Source organism: Sciurus vulgaris (genome assembly GCF_902686455.1).
Source record: "Sciurus vulgaris genome assembly, chromosome: 15".
Classification (NCBI taxonomy): Eukaryota; Metazoa; Chordata; class Mammalia; order Rodentia; family Sciuridae; genus Sciurus; species Sciurus vulgaris.
The window spans coordinates 80087846-80109273 of NC_136476.1; the positions used below are offsets into that span (position 1 = coordinate 80087846).

A 21428-nucleotide genomic window follows, 5' to 3' on the forward strand; every position below is an offset into this window, starting at 1 on the left:
CAATGGAATATTACTCAGCCATAAAGAATGATAAAATTATGGCATTTGCAGGCAAATGGATGAAATTGGAGAATATCATGCTAAGTGAGATAAGCCAATCTCAAAAAGCCAAAGGACGAATGATGTCGCTAATAAGTGGAGGATGACACATAATGGGGGGGAGGGAAGGGTTAGTGTTTGGGTTAGAGTTAGGGTTAGGGAGGGGGGCAAGTATGGAGGAAGGAAGTACTGTATAGAGGGTAAAGAGGGGTGGGAGGGGTGGGGGGAAGGGAAAAATAACAGAATGAATCAAACAACATTACTCTATGTAAATTTATGATTACACAAATGGTATGCCTTTACGCCATGTACAAACAGAGAAACAACATGTATCCCATTTGTTTACAATAAAAAAAAAAAAAAAAAGAAGAGATATACACAGCTTGTTCAAGATCCCCTAACCTTATATAAGACCCTGTTGTCCAGGAATACGTATTCAAATTGGACCAAAAGCTAAAGCCAGAGGAGGTGGTTCCTTCAAAGTCTCCAAAGTTCTTTTACCAGCAAACATTTGCTAAATTAAGTTCACTTTGAGTATTTCCTTTCAGTTTAGTGGCAGAGAATTCTCTACTATATTGTATACCATAACCTAATTCTAATCCTTGCTCATTAGCAAGATGACAACATTTCACATTAAATAGGTGACTTCCAGTCATCTGTGATAGATACAAACCAAGATTCAGTGATTATAATGAATAATGCCATACTTTAAGCCTGCTATGGCAGTGACTCAATTCAGCATATTCACTGTGCTTTTCTTCTTCATTCTTCCTAGGGTGATGTGGGCATGAAAAAAAGGGAAAGGCACATACATATACTTAAAGACAGATAAAAGTTTATTCACCTATTGTTCCATGTGCATGGCTATCTCATACAATAACAAAACACACCATATCATAATTGAACACGCAAAGTACCTGAAAGAGTGCCACCTGTCCGAGGATAGGCCACTTCCACATACACTTCAAAGGTGGTCTCTGGGTTTTGCCTACAAAAGAGACAGATTGTGATTACTGACAAGAACTGAGGCAGCATGCAGCAGAACCTATGGTCTTAAAATCATTAGCATGCAACTAAATAGCCATTGAACTTTGGACAAGCTACTCAACTTCTGCACTCACAACCTTCCTAATCTACACAATAAAAAAACAGCTAGCTAGAATTACTGTGAAACTTATAGAAAATAGCAAAAATTGCCTAGGCACAATGTCTGACAAATAATAAGTTGTCCATTACCATTATTTGACAAATGTCATATTTCTAATTTCCATAGCTGAATATCCAAAGCCATAAGGGAATTTTGAGGAAACACAGTAAAAAGGGGTCCCCTCTGCTTTATTCCAGAATAAAACACTCATATGACAAAATAAACTTGCTATTTATAGCTTTTAAAGACTGAAACAAGATAAACAGTATCAGTATCCTACCTCATTAGACTATGTGAAAACAGGATGCCAATGTAAATTTAAGATACTGTTCCCAAATAGTGACCTTCATTTGTATTGGCAATGGCAAGTGTATAAAAGTTCACTGTTGGTGCTGGGGGTGTAGCTCAGTGGCTGAGCATTTGCCTAGCGTGAGTGAGGCACTCGGTTCAATCCTCAGCATCACATAAAAAAAAATTAGTAAATAAAATAGAGGTATTGTGTCCAACTTAAACTAAAAAAAAAAGTTCACTATTATTTTTTACCTTTTTATGTCATATATTCATAAGTTTTTAAAAGATCACAGCACTAAGATACTTAAGAGTTATTAATTCCGGATGATAAAGAATATTATGGTCACTTTATCTTCATATTTTCTTTTTAATATCAAAACTACAATAAAAAAAGATTACTTCTGGGTTGAATGAAAAATTACTTAGTAGAAGAAAATATACTTTCGAAAGTCTGTAACTAAATTCTATTTTAAACCTAACAAGAAGTCAGGTAAGAAAACTCTAAGTTGCCTAATAGTGTCTAAGGGTTGATTTAAATCATGGAAATACTTTGAATTTTCCCAGTAAAGCCTACTTTTCAAAATATCCCATTTATCCCATTTCAGCTTCATCATAACCCTGAGATGTGTTGGACATTACTTTCAACATGCAGGTGAGGAACCTGAGGCAAAAATAGTCTAAGTAACTGGTCTGTAGTCCCATAGCTAATCAGAAACACAGTCAGGACCAGAACTCACAGCTCCTGGCCCTCAAATTCCATTTTTCATTGACTCTAAGGTGAACTCTGATCCTCCACCCTTTCACATATCTTGCAGCCCTTAGTATTTTATAATTCTAAATGGCGGCAATTTTTTCTTTCTTAGTAATACATAAAATAATAGTTCATCTTAGAGGTAAGTGCATCATAGAGTCAATAAAATATGGTAATATTTCCTCTACTTCCTTAGAAATAGAAAGCAAAATGTGTTTTGTGAGTCAGGAAGCTACTTATTTGTCTTGTGGAGGATCATCGTCTTTTCACTGGAAAGAAACATGGACTTTTGCTTTAAATACATGCCCAGAGGAGAAAAGAAATGACTGCTCTGAAATGCAAGGCACTTAAAGGTACCGTCTCAAATATAATTATTTTTAAAAATAAGACACTAAATCAGAATATCTTACTTTAAAAAAATAAAGTTTGAAGAAGGCCTTAAAAAAAATCTTGCATACCTTTTCCCTAAAAGAAGGTACAAAATGACCTAAAAAGTTTGCACCCTTTGGCAAATTTGTGGAAAATACCATATGGAAACATCCCTTTCATTCAGAAGATCTCAAGGTAGAGCATTTGATGAAAGGAGTGTTCTAATGTCATCTATCCTGAATAACAGGTAGTTTAATCTGAAAAGTATTAGAATTCCCTCCAAAACCTAAAAATATCTTTAAGACTATCTTGCAACTGGTTGAATTTCATCTCAGAATTTCATTCCTCTGCATTTAGAAAGCAGCTTTACGTGGTGGCACTTGACCATAATCCCAGTGACTCAGAAGGGTGAGGCAGGAGGACTGCAAATTCAAGACCAGCCTCAGCAATTTAATGAGGCCCTAAGCAGCTTAGTGAAACCTGTATCTGTCTCAAAATTTAAAAAAAAAAAAAAAAAAAACTTAAAGGTCTGGGGATGTGACTCAGTAGTTAAGTACTCCTGGGTTCAATCCCCAGTTTAAAAAAAAAAAGAAAGAAAGAAAGAAAGAAAGAGAAAAGCAAGCAAGCAGCTTTTCAGATGTATACCATGGTGACATGCCTGTAATCCCAGCAGCTTGGGAGGCTGAGACAGGAGGATAGAGAGTTCAAACCCAGCTTCAGCAATTTAGTGAGGCCCTAAGCAACTCAGTGAGGCCCTGTCTCTAAATAAAATATTTTAAAAGGGGTGGGGAAGTGGCTCAGTAGGTAAGTGTCCCTGGGTTCAATCCCTGGTATTAAAAAAAAAAAAAATGCCTTCCATGGGACCCTAGGACTCCATGAAGGGTCTTTAGAGTGTCCCCACTTTTTTTTAAATCTATACTTCCATTTTTTAAATTTTTACACATTTTTAAAATTAAAATAATGAACTCAAGCACATGAAGGTGTTACATGCCAAATTTTAACAAACTGGGGCAGCAACACATTAACCTGTGTCACAAGGTGTTTTGTACAGACCTAAGTGAAGAATGTCCTGCGTATACTCACCAGACATCTTCTGCTTCTCCCTTTCTCTCTTTAACACAGTTCAATCACGCTTCTGAATCCACCACACCACTGAAACTACTTGTCAAGGTCACCAAAGACACCCCTTGGCTAAAATATGCTAAAAAGCACAATTCTCCATGCTGTCTTAGCCTCTCAGCTGTTCTGACACAGTCCATCAATTGGTCCTGCTCCTTAAAAACACTTTCGTCCCCTTCCTTCCAGGACATCACTCCACTAGAACTCTTCCTTCCTCACAAGCTGCTACTTTGCTAATTCTCAGACATGTGAGCTCGTTGCTCTGGAACTTGGTCAAGGTACTACTCAGATGATCCCATTCAGTCTCATGGCTATAATTACCATCATATGCTGAAAAGTCCCAAAGTCATGCCTCCAACCTGACTTCCTCTCTGACTCTATGTTTCCTTAGCCTATTAAACATTCCAATCTGAAAAGCATTTCTAATTTAATAGATCATAATTTTCTTCCTCAAACCTCCATATCCTGAACTCTACCAGTTACTGAAATCAACAAAAACAATATTGTCTTAGACTTCTCTTTGCTCTATATTCCAGGATCAACCAATTGGCAAATTCTGTTATCTCTACCTTCAAAATGCCAGAGTACCACCATCTTACCTCAATTACTACACTATTCTCCTGACTGATCTCCCTCCTTCTACCCTTTTCCTTAGGGTTATACCTCAATTTAGTAGTCAATAATCATTTTATTTTAAATTTCAGGTTATATCAGTCATCTGCTCAAAACTTCCCCAAAGCTTCCCATTTGACTTGAAGTCAAGTCAAACTTCTAGTTCTGGAGATGGATAGTGCTGATGGTTACACAACCATATGAATGTACTTAATACCATTGAACTATACACTTTAAAAAGTGAGACAGAAAATCTCATTATATGTATATTACCACAATAAAAATAAGTGGGGGAGGACAGAAAAAGTCCTTATAGGACCTGCGTGATTTAGCCTCTGCATACCTGTTCAGTTTCATTCCAGACCTCCATTCACTTGCCCAAAGAACTCCAACCACATTGGACCTCTTTCTGTTCCTGAAACAAACCCAATTCATTCCTACCTTATAGCCAAAAGTTTATACTGATCTCAACTTAAGCAGTCTTTCCTGTCATTCAAAACTCAGCTTATACTTGCCCACATGGAAAGGACATTCTCCATCACACTATCACCTAATTTTAATTCTCCATGTTATTATAACTATCCCAATCTTGGTTATGGTCAGTCTTCCTTTTCTAAATGTAAGCAGTTGGAGAGCCTGGATCCTGTCTATCAGGCCAAGTAGTGTTTTCCTGGTAGCTGCCCAAACAAATATTGGGGCAGGGGCAATGGCATGCGCCTATAATTCCATCTATTCAAGAATCTAAGGCAGGAAGATCAAAAGTTCAAGGTCAGTCTCAGCAATTTAGAGAGACATTATCTAAAAATAAAAAGGGCTAGGGATATAGCTCAGTGGGCAAAGTAGCCCTGGGTTCAATCCCTAATACTGCAATAAATAAATAAATACTGGGAAGAAGGAAGACAGACTTCTGTCCCTGCCTCCAGAGTTTCTGGAGTAGGACCCAAAAATAAGCATTTCTACAACCACCCAGCTCATACTGAGGCTGTTGGACTGGCAAGCATACCTCAGAAACCACAGATCTAGTCAAATGGAATTCTTCCAAATAAGTTAGTGCATACAACATAAAATAGACATAGGTATATCTCAAGGATCCATCACTGCAACAGTGCTTTTGCAATAAAAGATACATTCCAAAGAAAAAAAGCATTTTTAGAAAAAAATGAAGCTTACTCCTTTCTTCTGCTCTCCATTGTTACTGCCTCACAGTAATGAGTAATAAATAATAAGCCAAAGATTCTTACTCAGTTCAAAGAGCTGGCAGAGTTCTATTACAAGGAGCCAAAGATTATAACAGTCTCTCAAAAAAAAAAAAAAAAAAAAAAAAAAAAAAAAGCAGCATCAAAAAGCTGACTAAAATGCTGAGAACAAATTGGTCTATAATTATAAGTTATAGTCATGCTTATCCATGATCGTTTACATGTTGCCTTATGGAAGAAGTGGTGACTAATGTTGTGACAAGTTATATAACATACCAACAAATATACACAAGTTATTTTAAGGGCCAGTGAAGTCAATGCAGATGGAAGTCTTTCACTGAAATCAAAAAATAAATTAAAAAGTGTTTCCTCTAAATGCAAAGGGCCAAGTAACCCTTACTTACTATTTTCATTAACCCTGTAAACAATAAAGGTTATAATAATTTCTAGAGGATCTGTGAGACTACCCTGAGATTGCATATTCCTCTATTACTTTTTGAGATACTCAATATTTTTAAGTACTTGGCTAAAAGAAATGAAAATCCTATTTCTGTCCTATTAACACTCTCTGCTAATTTAGAACACATAATGATGCTGAGCATACCATATTCAGAGCCAATTTTCCAATATGGACCCAAGTTTTCCCAGAACTCTTTATGATATATCTTAACATATTACCATGGAAATGTCCTTGGCTCTGCCATGATAGCCCTTATTAATTGCCTTATATTCCTATGCATTCCATGATCTGGAACCCTGCCCACCTGCCAAGCATGTTTGTTTGCCACTCACCCCACCTCCTGCAGTCTTGCACCCTAAGATCCAGTCATACACAACCACTTGTTGCTCTCTCAACAAACCATGCTCCAATTCTCTGATAATGGAACCATTACCACACTACAATCACCAGGGTTTCCTCTGTGCCAGGAGTGATCCTAAGCACTTTCCTTGTATTATCTCTTTTAATCCTCAATCCTATTGTAAGTACTATTAGCATGAAGTTAGAGATAAGGACATTGAAGCTCACAGAGGACAAACTGACCAATGATGAAGAAAGGAAGTGGCATAATGGAACTAACTCCAAAGGCACCAACCACTTTCCTGTTCTGTTATTACTCAGCTGCTCTTCCATAAGGACCATCTTTCCAGCCTTTTTTCTTGACCCCCTCATTCATTAGACCTGAGCTCAGGCTTCCTCTTCTTTTGGAAGTTTTCTCCCACCTCCCCACAACACAGGTAGCCCAGGTGGAGTTAAGTGCTCCTCTGCTATGCTCCCAGGGTACCCTGTCCTTCCCATTCTCAACCCTCTTACCACATTCAACCTGAGGACTACAAGGTTACCTGGGGAGCTTTTAAAAATCCTGATGCTCAGACTATACTCCAGACCAACTTAATCAGAATCCCCAGGCATCAATATGTTTTTTGAATTACTCAACCTGTTCTGAAGTGCAGACAAGGTTGAGAACCACTGGTGCATCTCTGATTAAATATCTCTCTACCCCACCAGAACCGTAGCTCCTTGAGGGCACAAGTGTGTTTTCTCATAACCCTAGGCCAACACCAGCACAATAAATGTGTCATGGATGAGTTTTCCTCCAACACCTGACATGTAGTTTCCAGCTTCTCTTTCTCTGCAAGAGGTAATTTACAGAATGCACACCTCTTTCACCTGACTACTACTCTTTAAAGATGTTTTCTTTTGGAGTCAAAAGTATCAGTAAGTCACACCTGCTGACAACAGCCTCAGCTCTTAAATACAGAAAAATGACAGGCACAAACAGTTAAAATATGTTTGAAAGAAGGGAAGTCTGCTCAGTTCTTGCTTCTGGGAGAGCGAAGGCCGAGAGTAAGGCACAAGAGCATTTCTATTCAATACTCTGCTGAACACAATTCTCCCTGATTCACTAGAAGGGCCCCGCTCAGGGCCATGGTCTCAAAATGATTAAGTACACTCAGCTTGAAGTCACCAAACAAACAAAGGCTTTGACAATATTCAGGCAGCAGGATAGCTTAATGGTTGTTTTTTCCCCAAAGCATCATGCTATTGATCACTCTGCTGGATCATCAGCTTTCAATTAGGATCTACTTTTCTTCAATTACAACATATTACAAGATTAGAAGAAAAATGTGACACTAACTCCTTGCAAAATGGATCTGGGCTGCATATGGTAACCAGGCCACAATGCTAAGCCCTTGTAACTTAGAACTACAGATCTGAAGCAAAGTATTAATACCCCTCATTTCACACCTTCACAACTTCAAGTCAGCTTCAGCACAGTGCTTCCTTAGTTACAAATTTAGATGCTGAGGGGGCTACAGTATAATGTTTCAAAATTCATACCAACAGCACTGTCTTAAAGTTGATAACATGGTCAACAGAAACCGTATACACTTCAGAACATGCTAGCAAACATCACCTAATAAGCATTGATTCCTTCAAGCTAGACAAACAAACAAAAAGGTAGTGTTAATATTCCCAACAAGTCTCCATTTGTTTCAGTGGACCCTGAAATTAAAGTCGTTTTTCCAAGCTGAAAATGCTGTATCAAAGGGTGCTTTCTAACCCATAACAAGTTAACACCTTCACAGGAGAATGCAGTCATTGTTGAGACTTGTTAAAAGTGATTAACTTGGTCATGTAATTATACAAACAAGTCATTTCAAGATTTTACACTTAACTTTTCATTTCTAATAATGTTCTCAGGATAAGACTAATAAAGATAAACAGATACTGCTATGAAAGGAATTACAAGTTTTACCTTCACATATCCCAATGATAAGATTCTTAAACCTGAATGTATAAGCAAGGTGACTGCATTCCCAGCAGAGACAGGCTGAGCACCCCTCTAAAGCACAGCACTCCATGTCGATGTTTTTTGTTTAGTTTGGTTGTTCCCAGGGGACACTGGGGATTGAACTCAAGGGCTCCTAATCACCGAGCTACCTCCCCAGCCCTTTTTATATTTTGAGACAGGGTCTTGCTAAGTTGCTGAGGCTGGCTCTGAACTCCCATCCTGCCTCAGCCTCCCGAGCCACTAGGATTACAGGAGAGTGCCACTGCACCCAGCTTTCATGTAGTTTTAATAAAATTCTCTGGTAGAACAAGCTGCAGTGTAAAATTCAGGCTCTTCAACAATAATAATGTATTTGCAAAGATGGTATCCATTTCATTATCAATAAACGTATTTATCCTTAAAAGAGTTTAAAACGTCCCCTTCCCTAACTTATCCTTTCCCTTTATGAACGATTTAGTCCTCAAGCTGTTAGATGAGCACAGCAAGGTGGATGTCCATTCTGGTGATAGCCCAATGTGTAGAGGCCATGAGCAGCTGAGGAACAGGTGACCTGACAAGGGATGCCAGCATATGAGCACAGCAGAAGGATATCCCTGTGAGGGGTGGTCTGGCATGAGACGTCCAGTCCAAGTGGATAAAGCAGGTGGTCACAGAGAACACCTGGCACGGGGAGTTGGAGACCTGAGAAAAGATGGGTATTCACACATGGAGCAGCCAGGCCTGGGTGCTGAAGCACAGGCAGAATGAGGGGGATTCCCACATAGGGGCAGCCCAACACAACACAGGGTATCAGAGCCAAAGAGAGTGACCATAAGCAAACATAAGGAGACCTTTGAGTGGGTATGGAAGTTCAAACAGGCATGAGAGGTGGAGGGGTGTGGGTATGCTGGAGTCAGAGTCCAAACAGGGCAAAGGGAGGCGAGGATACAGAAACACCAGCAGAAGCAATGTGATTCCCCAAGATAGCACAGTGAGAGGAGAGGATCCACATGAGCTGGGGGTGAAGGAGCAGTGTGCCTAATCTGTGCCCATGATAAGAAGGAAGCCTTGAAGTCAGGTGTGGTGGGGCACACCTGTAATCCCAGAGATTCAGGAGGTTGAGGAAGGAAGATTCCAAGTTGGAGGCCAGCCTCAGCAACTAAGCAAGGCCCTAAGCAACTTAGTGAGACCCTGTCTCAAAAGTAAAAATAGGGACTGGGGTCATAGCTCAGTGGTAGAGTGCTTGCCTAGTACGTGTGGCACTGGGTTCAGTTCTCAGCACCACATATAAATAAATAAATGTCCGTTGATAACTAAAAAAAAAAAAGTAAAAATAAAAAAGGGCTGGGGATGTGGTTCAGTGATTAAGCATTCCTGGGTTCAATCCCCAATACCAATAAAATAATATGTCTGATTTCTCATAGCTGACAAACTAGCATGACTTCTATGGAGTTGGATTTAAGTTGGTCATGAGTGTGAATTCAAGGTTTACAATAAACATTGATTGATAGAGAAATAAAATGCAAGTTACTTTTTTTTTTGTACCAGGAATTGAACTCAAGGGCACCTGAACATTGAGCCACATCCCCAGTCCTATTTTGTATTTTATTTGGAGACTGAGTCTCACTGAGCTACTTAGCGCCTCGCCATTGCTGAGGTTTGCTTTGAACCTGCTATCCTCCTGCCTCAGTCTCCTGAGCCGCTGGGATTATAGGTGTGCGCCATCACACCCTGGGCAAGTTACTTTTAATACATATTTCCTAGCTTTACTGAGAGGGCCTAGGAGAAGCAATCCCCCAATGGCAATAAGCACACCTAGTACCCAACCCTTGGCTTCTAAACACAATTGTCCTCTAAAAGAAACCTGGGCTTCTTGGAGAAATGGCCCATTCCAAGCTGGACAGAAAATGTAGCAGATGGGCTTGGAGCCAGGTGTGTTGGTGCATGCCTGTAATCCAGCAACTCAGGAGGCTGAGGCAGGAGGATCACAAGTTCAAAGCCAGCCTCAGCAACTTAACAAGATGCATCTCAAAATAAAAGATAAAAAGAACTGGGGTATAGCTCAGTGGTAAAATTCCTCTTGGTTCAATCTCCAGTACCAAAAAAAAAGACGTACTCGGAACATTTCCATGTGCCAGAAGTTAAAGAGGTAAAGAAGTATTAAAAGAATGGTGAGAACTAGCTTGAAAGGATCTCACTGGCCAAATCTAAGGTAATTTGAGCATCAAAATCAATAATAATATTAACAGATTTTAATCCACTGAATAAAATAGGAAGCCATGAATCCACACTGGTATGTCTAAATTAGAAATTTAATGAGAAATTGGATGATTGGGTATTGTCATAGTTTCAAAGTACCACCCAGTAAAATACTTATTAAATCCAAGAAGAAAAAAAAAGTAACTTTTCTAGTTCTATGAGGAACATCATTGGGATTTTAATAGGAATTGCATTAAAACTGTATAACATTTTTGGTAGTATGGTCATTTTGACAATATTAATTCTGCCTATCCAGGAGCTTGGGAGGTCTTTCCATCTTCTAAGGTCTTCTTCTATTTTTAGTGTTCTGTCGTTTTCATTGTAGAGGTCTTTCACCTCTTTTGTCAGATTGAGTCCCAAGTTTTTTGGTTTTGTTTTTGTTTTTTTTGAGGTGATTGTGAATGGGGTAGTTTTCTTTCTCTTTCACTGTATTCATTACTTATGTATAGGAGTGCATATGATTTATGGGTGTTGATTTTATATCCTGCTAAACTTTGCTGAATTCATTTATTAGTTCTAGAAGTTTTTTAGTGGAATTTTTTGGATCTTCTAAATATAGAATCATATTGGCAAATAGTGGTAGTTTGAGTTTTTTACCTATTTGTATACCTTTAATTTATTTCTTCTAATTGTTCTGGCTAGAGTTTCAATGACAATGTTGAATAGAAAAGGTGAAAGAGGGCATCCCTGTCTTGTTCCAATTTTTAGAGGGAATGCTTTCAATTTTTCTGTTTAGAATGATGTTGGCCTTGGGTTTAGCACATATGGCTTTTATGATGTTGAGGTATGTTCCTACTAGCCCTAATTTTTCCAGTGTTTTGAACATGAAGGAGTGCTGTATTCTGTCAAATGCTTTTTCTGCATCTCTTGAGATGATCATGATTTTTCTTTTTAAATACTGATATGATGAATTACATTTACTGATTTCTGTATGTTGAACCAACCATGCATCCCTAGGATGAATTCCACTTGATCATGGTGCACTATCTTTTTAATATGTCTTTGTATGTAATTTGACAGAATTTTATTGAGAATTTTTGCATCTATGTTCATCAGGGATATTGAAATTTTCTTTCTTTGAGGTGTCTTTGTCTGGTTTTGGCATCAGGGGTGATACTAGCCTCATAGAGTTTGGAAAGGTTCCCTCCTTTTCTATCTCATGGAATATGAGGAGTACTGGTGTTAATTTCTTTGAAGGTCTTGTGGAACTTGACTGAGAATCCATCTGGTCCTGGGCTTTTCTTAATTGGTAGGCTTTTAAAGGCATTTTCTATTTCATTACAAAATGCAAAATGATGCAACCATTATGGAAAGCAGTATGTGAGATTCCTCAGAAAACTTGGAATGGAACCACCATTTATTTGACCCAGTTATCCCACTCCTCGGTTTATACCCAAAGGACTTAAAATCAACATACTACAGTGATGCAGTCATATCAATGTTTATAGCAGCTCAATTCACCATAGCTAAAATATGGAACCAACCTAGATGCCCTTCAACAGACAAATGGATAAAGAAAACACACACAGCTTTAAAGAATGAAATTATGGCATTTGCTGGTAAATGGACAGAGTGAGAGAATATCATGCTAAGTGAAATAAGCCAAACCCAAAAAACCAAAAGCCGAATGTTTTCTCTGATATGCGGATGCTAATTCACAATAAGAGGGGAGCGGACAATAAGAGCGGAACAGATAGGGAAGAATACAGTTCTTTATATCGGGTAGAGGGGAATGAAGGGAGGGGAATGGGTAAGGGGGTAGGAAAGATAGTAGAGTAAAACAGACATTATTACCTCATTGTACATACATGACTGATGTGATCCTACAATATGTATAATCAGAAAAATGAGATTATACTCCATTTATGTATGATCTATCAAAATGTATAAATACATTCTACTGTCATGTAAACAAACTAAAACAAATTTAAAAAAGAAGAACTTTTCAGTGTAGAAATATGGCAAAAAACTATCTGAATCAAGTTATCAAAGCAATCACCATGAGGAATGGGACAAATTGCCAGAATGCACTGAGAAGAGCACAGAACCACTTCTATGATATCCCTATAAAAGGTAATTAATCTGAAAAAAAAAAAAAAAAACAGACAAACTCAGTGGGACCCTCTAAAAAGTATCTGGCCAATAATCTTCAAAGTATTATCATCCTGTAAACAAGGAAAGAATGAAGAATTGTTCCAGGCCGAAGTAAAGAGACCTGACAACTAAATGCAATGTGTGACTCTGAACTGGATCCTTTGGCTATCAAGAATGTTATTGGGACAAATACTGAAATCTGAATGGGATCTAAGCATTAGATGGAATAATGAATAATGCTACTTCTCTGATAGTGATGATTGTACTGTGGTTATATAGGAAAAGCACACTGAAATATTCAGGGGTTATAGGGCATCAGGTCAGCACCTCACTTTAAACTGGTGCTTTTTGCTTTTTAAAAGTTCTTTATACTATATTGACAACTTTTCTGTAAGCATCTGGTTGTTTTTTTTGAAGAATTTTAAAACAATACCAATCATTCATTAATACTGATATGTCTGACCTGCCTTTTACCAGGACTTTCTCACAGGATTGACATGTACTTCTATGGGAAGAACCCAAGACTAAACAATAGATGACTTGAGTTCAAATTCCAGATAGATCCCTTATTCACCTGAGATTAGAACAGCTGTTTAATCAAAGCATCAGCTTCCTCCCTATCAGGAGAGAATACCTGACCCGTTCAAATAAGAGAAAAATGTGAACGTGCTTTGTAAACTAAAAGATGCTAAACCAGTGTAAAGGGAATTATTATTTGTTAAAATGAATATCTTCCCTTTACAACTGACTTGTAAGTAAACTATACATTACTGTATATTTCAAAGACTCAAAACTACTAAGCTTTCAAATGCTGTTACTAAAAGCAATCCAGAAAACCAGGAACTATGTGAAGAAAAATGTTAGTCTGGGGAGCAAATGAAGGTATTTTAAGAATAAGGGGTAGATTGTGCACTCAGAAAGAAATTCACTTTTTACCAAACTGAAGAAGAGAAAGTCTCTCACCTCTACAAAGGAAAAAATACAAAGGCCATGTATGAAAATCAATAGTCTCTGGATATGCAACATCTATCCCCTCAGTAACACCGTGAGAATCTGTATAATTCCGTATGTTAACTTGGAAATCTCACAGGTCTCTGAAGGTGACTGTCAAACCTTTTCAGGTAGTAGGATAGTATTATTTTCCCTGTTGTACAGTAAAAGAGACCAAGACTAGAAAGTAAGTAGAATTCCAACTGAATTCTGACTTTCAGATTCTAAAACCTATGCCTTCCCCACCATACCATGCTGCCTATCTTAAAAACTCTTAGGATTGTTTTGAGTAGCAGATATTCACAATAGAGAGGCTGGAGAGGCTGGGGGATGGTGGGCACAGATGCCTCCAAGGAGTTCACAAAAAGCTTCACTTCCTCCCCAGAAAAAAGCACTTAAAATTTTTTTTACATATAATTTTAGGGAGTTCACAAAACTATTTATGGAAACATGCAACAAGAACTCCTTGTCTCATTGATGCCTTACTCACTCTTATTTAAGCCTCAAGCCAAGCCCATGAGAAGAAAGTTATTACCAGTATCCCATTTAATTAGAGTAGATACTCTGCATAAAACTAAGTAGTTTCTAAACCTCGCTAAGGATTACTAAATACTTAAATATGTATTGGTTATTATTCTAAGCACATTTCATATATTATTTCATTTATTCTTCCCAATAACCCTAGGAAAGAGCTACTATTATAATCATTCTCATTTTACAGATGAGAGGAAACTGAAATACAAGTAAGTTAAGAAGACTGAATATTGCCCAAGATTGTGTAGCTTGTATGAGACGAGCTGAGATGGGAACCCAGGCAGTATAGCCCCAGAGTCCATCCTCTTATTTTTTAAATTAACTTGATGCCTATAATGTACAATTGCATCCACACAATTGTATTATTCTAGTATATATACAATAGAATGCACTCATTGTAAGTGTAGAGTTCTATGAGTTTTGGCAACTGCACATACCAGTAATCCCTACTCCATTGATTTTTTTTTTTTTAATAAAACTTACTATAGGCCAATTATTTTCTTCCTACACACTTCCTTCAAAAACCACAGTGTCTAGCTACTGTTTTAGCACCTAAGGGCAACTGTAAAGGTCTCAGAACAGTGGGCTCAAGGTCCCAAGCACTCCATGAGCAGTCCTCTGGGCTTTCCAGACAGTCAAGCAGCTGAGTTCGGGAAGACCCCAAAACTACAAGGTGGGCCTGCCTTCCTAATGCTCCCTAGAAACGTCAGAGCACCTCTCTCCTTCGTGGTACTAAGCTCCCTTTTCTGAGATGAACTTGCCCCTCCTCTGGCACTGCTGCATTCCAACCTTAGTGATTTTTTATTTTTTTTTTAAACACAGATTGCAGAGCCAACATAGAATTCAAATTCTTAATAACTTCACTTCTAATACAACAATCCACAAGAATGTCAGACTGCCTGGAAAGCTTTTTGAAAATCAAAGTCTCAGGTTCTACACATGAAGACTGATTTACTAGGTAAGGAGTAAAGGCCAGGGAGTCTATTTTATTGATTCTAATGATCCACTGATCTACGAATCTATTTTCCCAAGTGATTCTGATCAGTTGGATTTGGGAACCACTGTGATACACAGTAGTTCTCAAATGTGCCAAGATGGCAAATTAGAAATCATGACACCCTCTGAAAGACCCTGAAACATACATTTTAAATAAAAGACAAAATAGTACTAAATCAGACCCCATCTTTTACAGGCAATAGCAGACATCAAAAGTTTAAATAAATGTATGGCAATTAAGTGGAATTCTATTTCCATTCAAGATGGAGTAACATTTACCCTCCCATCTGAAACAACCAAAATAACACCGACCGTGTATCTCCCAAGCTGTTTTTTTCAAGACATTGGCCAGGAGCAGTGATGCACACATGTTATCCCAACTACCTGGGAGACTGAGGCAGGAAGACCAGAAGTTTGAGACCAGCACGGGCAAGTAAGCAAGACCCTGTCTCAAAACAAACTTTTTCAAAAGGACTGGGGATGTAGCTCAGTGGCAGAGTTTGCCTAACATGCACAAGGCCCTGGAGTTCAACTCCCAGTACAAAAAAAAAAGAAAGAAAGAAAAGAAAAGGACACTGCTGTGGGACAGATAACAAAGCACAGTGATTCTTGAGAGACAGGAAACAAATTAGCTGAGCCCTCGGATCACCCCAGTTTACTGCCTTGAGAGAGCTTCCAGGCTGTGGTGTAAAAGGGGAACCCAAACAAACCATTCAAGTTGAGAAGACACAACTAAGAGTTCACGGAAACCAAGGGAATTAGAGTTTGAGCACAGAGTAAGGAGCAGAGCTAGCTGCACAGAAAGAGAATTAGAGATCTGCAAGGCTCCTCTCAGGTACACATATAAGTACTGATCAGAATGTGTATGAAGAAATTAACTTCAAGTTGTGAAAGCAGGATCAGGAAAGATTAGAGGTAACTGCACCTGGTACTCACACAGGTTTAGAAATGATGTCCACTGGGCTGGGGTTGTAGCCAAGTGGTAGAGCACTTGCTTATTAGCACAGTGAGGCACTGATTTTGATTCTCAGTATCACATAAAATAAATAAATAAAATAAAGGTATTGTGTCCATCTACAACTTAAGGAAAAAAAAAAAAATGTCCATTCCCAGCCAAGGTGGATAAACTCATAATTGTGGTGCACTGGACACAGTGTATAAGTAGAGTATTACCTTAGTACTGAGGAACAACTGCACCTGGACTGAGCACTTGTTTCAGTTCCACTCAAATTTTAAAAGCAACACTCAGAAGGATTAAATTCTTTCAAAGTAACTTTGACAAAATATATCAAACTATGGTTTTCAAGACATGGAACAACAAAGCACAGCAATCCCTTGAGATGGGAAACAATTGAGGTAAGACTATGACTGCCCCCAGCTTCTTACCTTGAATACACCCCAGAAAGTTCAACAAAAACAGCCAGGAACCAACAAGGTAAAATATACACTGACTCCATTCAATCAAAACTTACCAGGTCAGCAAAGAATAAGTCAGGAAAATATGACCAATAAGGAGGACACATAAATTAGAATTAGTAGAAAGGACATTCGAACAGCTATAACTGTGTTCCATGTGTTCAAAAATTTAGATATGGAAGATCTAAGAATGACCCAAACTGTTTTTATAGTACTTGGGATGGAACCCAGTGAAGCTCTATTACTGAGCTATATCCCGAGCCCTTTCTCCCTTCCTTCCTCCCTCCTCTTCCTCTCTCCCTTCCTTCCTTCCTTTTTTTAATTTTGAGATAAGTTGCCCAGGGTGGCTTTGAACTTACTACCCTCCTGCCTCAGCCTCCCAAATGGGATTACAGGTGTATACCACCAAACCCAGTCCAAATAGAATTTCTAGAGATTAAAAACAACACATGAGATGAAAAATGCACTAAATGGGATTAAGAGTAGGTTAATATTACAGAAGAATGGAATAGTGAACCTGAAAATATAACAACAAATACTATCTAAGATGAGATGGAGAGAAAACTCAAGAGCAAAACAAAACAGAGTACCATTGACCTATGGTATAACTTCAGGCAGTCTAACAGATTAGTAATTGGAATCTCCAAACAAGGAAGGTGAAACAGAAAAAAAAAAAAAAATCTAAAAAAATGATCAAAAACTTTCTTTCTGGGCTGGGGGTGAAGATCAGCATTAGGCATATGAGAGGCCCTGGGTTCATGCCTAGCACTGCAAGAAAAAAACAAAACAAACAAACAAACAAAAAAAACCTTTTTCCACATTTGATGAAAACTATGAATGTACAGGTACACAAGCTCAACCCCAAGCACAAAAAACAAAAAGAAAACTAAGACACATCATAAATAGTGCAAAAGTAGTGATAAAGATAACATCTTAAAGATGTCACACACACACACACTGAATTCAGAAAAACAAACATTAGCATGACAGCAGATTTCTTATCAGAAACAGAACAAATGAGAAAATATTACAGCATTTTTTAACTACTGAAAAAAACAATCTAGAATTGTATTTCCAGAGAATATTTCAATAATGAAGCAAAAATAAAGATTTTTCAGACATTATAAATATAGAAGAACTCATCAACAGATCTGTACTACTTTTAAAAGAAGTCATTCAGGCAAAAAAAGAAAGTGATGCCAGATGGAAACATGCATCTGCACCAAGGAACAGAGAACATGAGAAATGATAACTACCTGGATTAAATGAGAAAAGTCTAATACTCATCTTTTTTTTATTATTTCTTATACTGGGGATTGAACCCTGGGGTGCTTTACCACTGAGATCCATTCCTAAGTCCTTTTTCCATTATTCTGAGACAGGATCTCACTAGGTTGCTGAGGTTGGCTTCAAACTTGTGATCCTCCTGCCTCAGCTTCCACAGTCACTGGGATTACAGGCATGAACCACTTTGCCAGCTTAATGATCATCTCAAACAGGTGCAGATGGTTTTACTGAAGAATTCTAATAAACATCAAGAAGAATTAACACCAAACTACACAAGATCTTCCAGGAAACAGACAAAAAAGGAACAATTCCCACCAAAACCAAATACAGTACAAAAAATATATGTATATAAAAATATTACAGACCAATGTTGTTCACAAAAATCCTTAACAAATTATTAGCAAATAGAACTCAACAGTATTCACCATGAGCAAGTGGGGTTTATTCCAGGGATGCAAGGCTGGTTCAGTATTTGAAAAACCAATATAATCTACCCTATTAATAGGCTAAAAAAGAAAAATCGTAATTTTGTAACTGATGCAAAAAAAGTTTTTGACAAAGTTTAGCACCCATTCATGACAACTCAGAAAACTTGAGCTGGTAGTGTAGTTCAATAGTAGAGTGCTTGCCTAGCATGTACAAGGTCCTGGTTTTGATCCCCAGCATGGCAAATAAAAAAATCAAACAAAACCTAAAGGGACTTTTCTTCAACTTGATAAAGAACATCTATTTAAAACCTACGGTTGGGCTGGGGTCATAGATCAGTGGTAGAGCACTTGCCTAGCATGCATAAGGCACTGGGTTTGATCCTCAGCAGCACATACAAATAAATAAATAAAATAAAGGTATCGTGCCCATCTACAACTAAAAATATTTTTTAAAAAACCCTACAGTTAACATACTTAATGGTGACAGACTAAATATAAATATATTCCTTATAAGGGAACAAGGCAAGGAAAATCCAGAGAAATAAGACCAAAACAAAAGATAGGGACTAAAAAGGAAGAAATAAAATCATCTGTATTTATAGACAATATGATCATCTCTGTCAACTTTGGAGTTAAAATTGAGGTTATTCATTCTCTTTCATCTGTCTACAATTCTTCCATTTCCATCTAATCTCTGTCTTGAGAGTTGCTCTTTGCACTCCCTCCCTAATGGTGTCCAACGCCTAAACCATCAATTTGGATTGGTGAATATATAGGAGACCTCAAAAGCACAAATCATGTGAAACATTGATGGACATCAAAATTAAAAATTTCTTTTCAACAAAGGAAAAAACTGACCTAAAATTAAACCATTTTGTATATTTACTTATTTTTTTCACTGACTGGGAGAAAACTATCCAGCACCATTCAGCTTAACATCAACTCATGGAACACCAATGTGGAAATAAAGTTTGAAAATATACATATACAGCTCATAAGAGAAGACATCTGATAAGCAAAGTCAGTCAGATTTTCTCTCCCCAAACAGAGTTACAGAGCAGGTTATGGAACCAGTTCTGAGTCTAGGTCAATGAATTGTTTCATCAAAATCAACTGAGATACTTTTTTGTAATTCCTAATTCCCAGAGATTCTGATTCAGCAGTCTGGGTTGAGGCCCAGAAAAAATTTTGAGTTCCCCAGGTGATTCAGGTGCATAACCACGCCAGGTTTGCAACCCACTTAGTTAAACAGTGTCTAAAACCAAAAAGGAATGATGTTAGGCCATGAGAGGTAGGAACTGCCCAATAAGTGTGGAGCAAGATGTGAAAGCCAGAGCAGAGGAGACCAGACCTTGAAAACCCCACTGCCAAGCGTGCAGGCCCAGGCTCTCAGTGACCTGCCACAGATATTCAAGTGTCTTCTGTCTCAATATAAAGATTATTATCTAACAGGAAAACACAATCTTAATTTCCCATAAAATTTTCAGCTCTGGAAATTATAAAATGTATTTTTAATTCAGAATGTCTTTGCTTTTCATGTAGTTACTTGCTCTGGGTTTACAGCTATTCAAACTATGTAAGAAAAACCATCTTGGAATATCAGTTCAAGTCCAGACCCTCAGGTGCTCTCCGAGAGCACCAAGTCCAAGTGGAGAACAAAAAAACAATCTACACTCATCAAATAACCCTTCAGAGCAGAGCCAAGAACACATACTATAAAACAGCAAGAGAAGTAGTTGAAGGAGCGTAGGCCTGGAATAGTGAACACCCGTCTGCTTTCCCTGGTTCTGGCACAGAATTGGTTGTACAGCTTCAAGCAAAAACTAAGAGACAACGGCAGGCTGTGAGATCTGAAAAGTGAGCAGGTGCTGACTGTCCTTAAAAACTTCCCTCTCTAGTACCCAATTTCCTTGTCTCTAAACAGAGCGCTTAAAATCTTTCCAGTTCTGACGTGCTATGGCTCTATCATTCTAAATCATTTTCCCTACTTGTAAAATACTAAGTCATATTTTAGGTGTTAATATGAAGATTCATGATTTCTGCATCAAAACATACATTTAGATCAACATAAATGCTAACGTCCCAAGTTCCACAGGTAAAAGTTCTTTGTCCCGAACATCAATTCAACAAATAACATAAATGAGAGTCAGTCAGTTTAGGAAAATGGTATTTGGTGTGAAGCACATGTTTCAGAGGCCTTAGCAGGCTGGGAAGGGAAACTGAAGTGGCCCACAGATAGACCTATTTTTACTGTTTTATATGTCAAATAATTTCATATAAGATTTCCTCTGACAAAAGATTCCAGTTTTAGAAACAAGAGGTTCAAAGAACATACATGCAGACAAAACAAAGCAAACATACAGTTACTTTTATTACCCCGTTTACCAATGAAGAAACTAAGGTACATATATGGTTAAAGTAGTTGCCTGAAGGCAGGCACTTAGAAAGTGAGGCAGCTGGAACTAGAACCCAGGCAGCTGAGCTCCAAAATCTAGGCTCCTAACCACATACCAGAGCTCAGTATGCCACTATACAGTGACAAAAACAGAATAAATCTCCAAGTCTCCACCAATGCATTCAGAAGTTAAAAAAATTTTTTTTAAAAATTTTTTAAAAAAAGTCATTAGCATGACAGGCAAGACTATTTGCAGTTCCAGGACAGGAAACCTCTTCAGCCTCATTTGTCCACCAACCCTACCAACATCCACTCTCCCCATCAGCTAAGCCATCAGATCTCACCCACTTATATATATTTTCCATTTATGGAGCTATTTCAGAAGGGTCAAGTTTAACTTTATATACTGCATTCTCAATTTATCCACAATACAATGAGGTAGGGAGTTTCTGAGGCATTTAAGAAAAGTAATTGTCTCATACAATTTAAAAATCAAATAGCTTGCCCAAAGACAAATATCTGGAGTGGCCGCTTATGAACTCAACCCAAATCTGTTCTTACTTCAAAGGGGATGATCTTGATCACAGTTTCCCTGTCTAAAATGTGTTCTCTTATCAATGCCTGATTCATTCAAGATGCATCTAAACCAGCACTTGGCAAGTAGCAGGCACTTAAAGAGAGGTTTGTCAAATGAGTGGATAAGTGAATGAACAAATGCCTTCTCCTCTCTG

The 21428-nt window shown here is 38.0% G+C and overlaps 1 protein-coding gene across 17 annotated transcripts in view; it reads right to left on the reverse strand.

Annotated features, from left to right (window-relative positions):
* Positions 1-21428, reverse strand: part of DENND1A (DENN domain containing 1A) — a 512257-nt gene that overhangs the window by 467207 nt on the left and 23622 nt on the right. For all 17 annotated transcript variants that reach the window (XM_079113744.1, XM_079113747.1, XM_079113755.1 and 14 more), the window contains one exon: positions 957-1027. In XM_079113744.1, the coding sequence (XP_078969870.1) occupies positions 957-998 (42 nt within the window). In that variant the 5' untranslated portion in view covers positions 999-1027. The remainder of the gene's footprint in view (positions 1-956; positions 1028-21428) is intronic.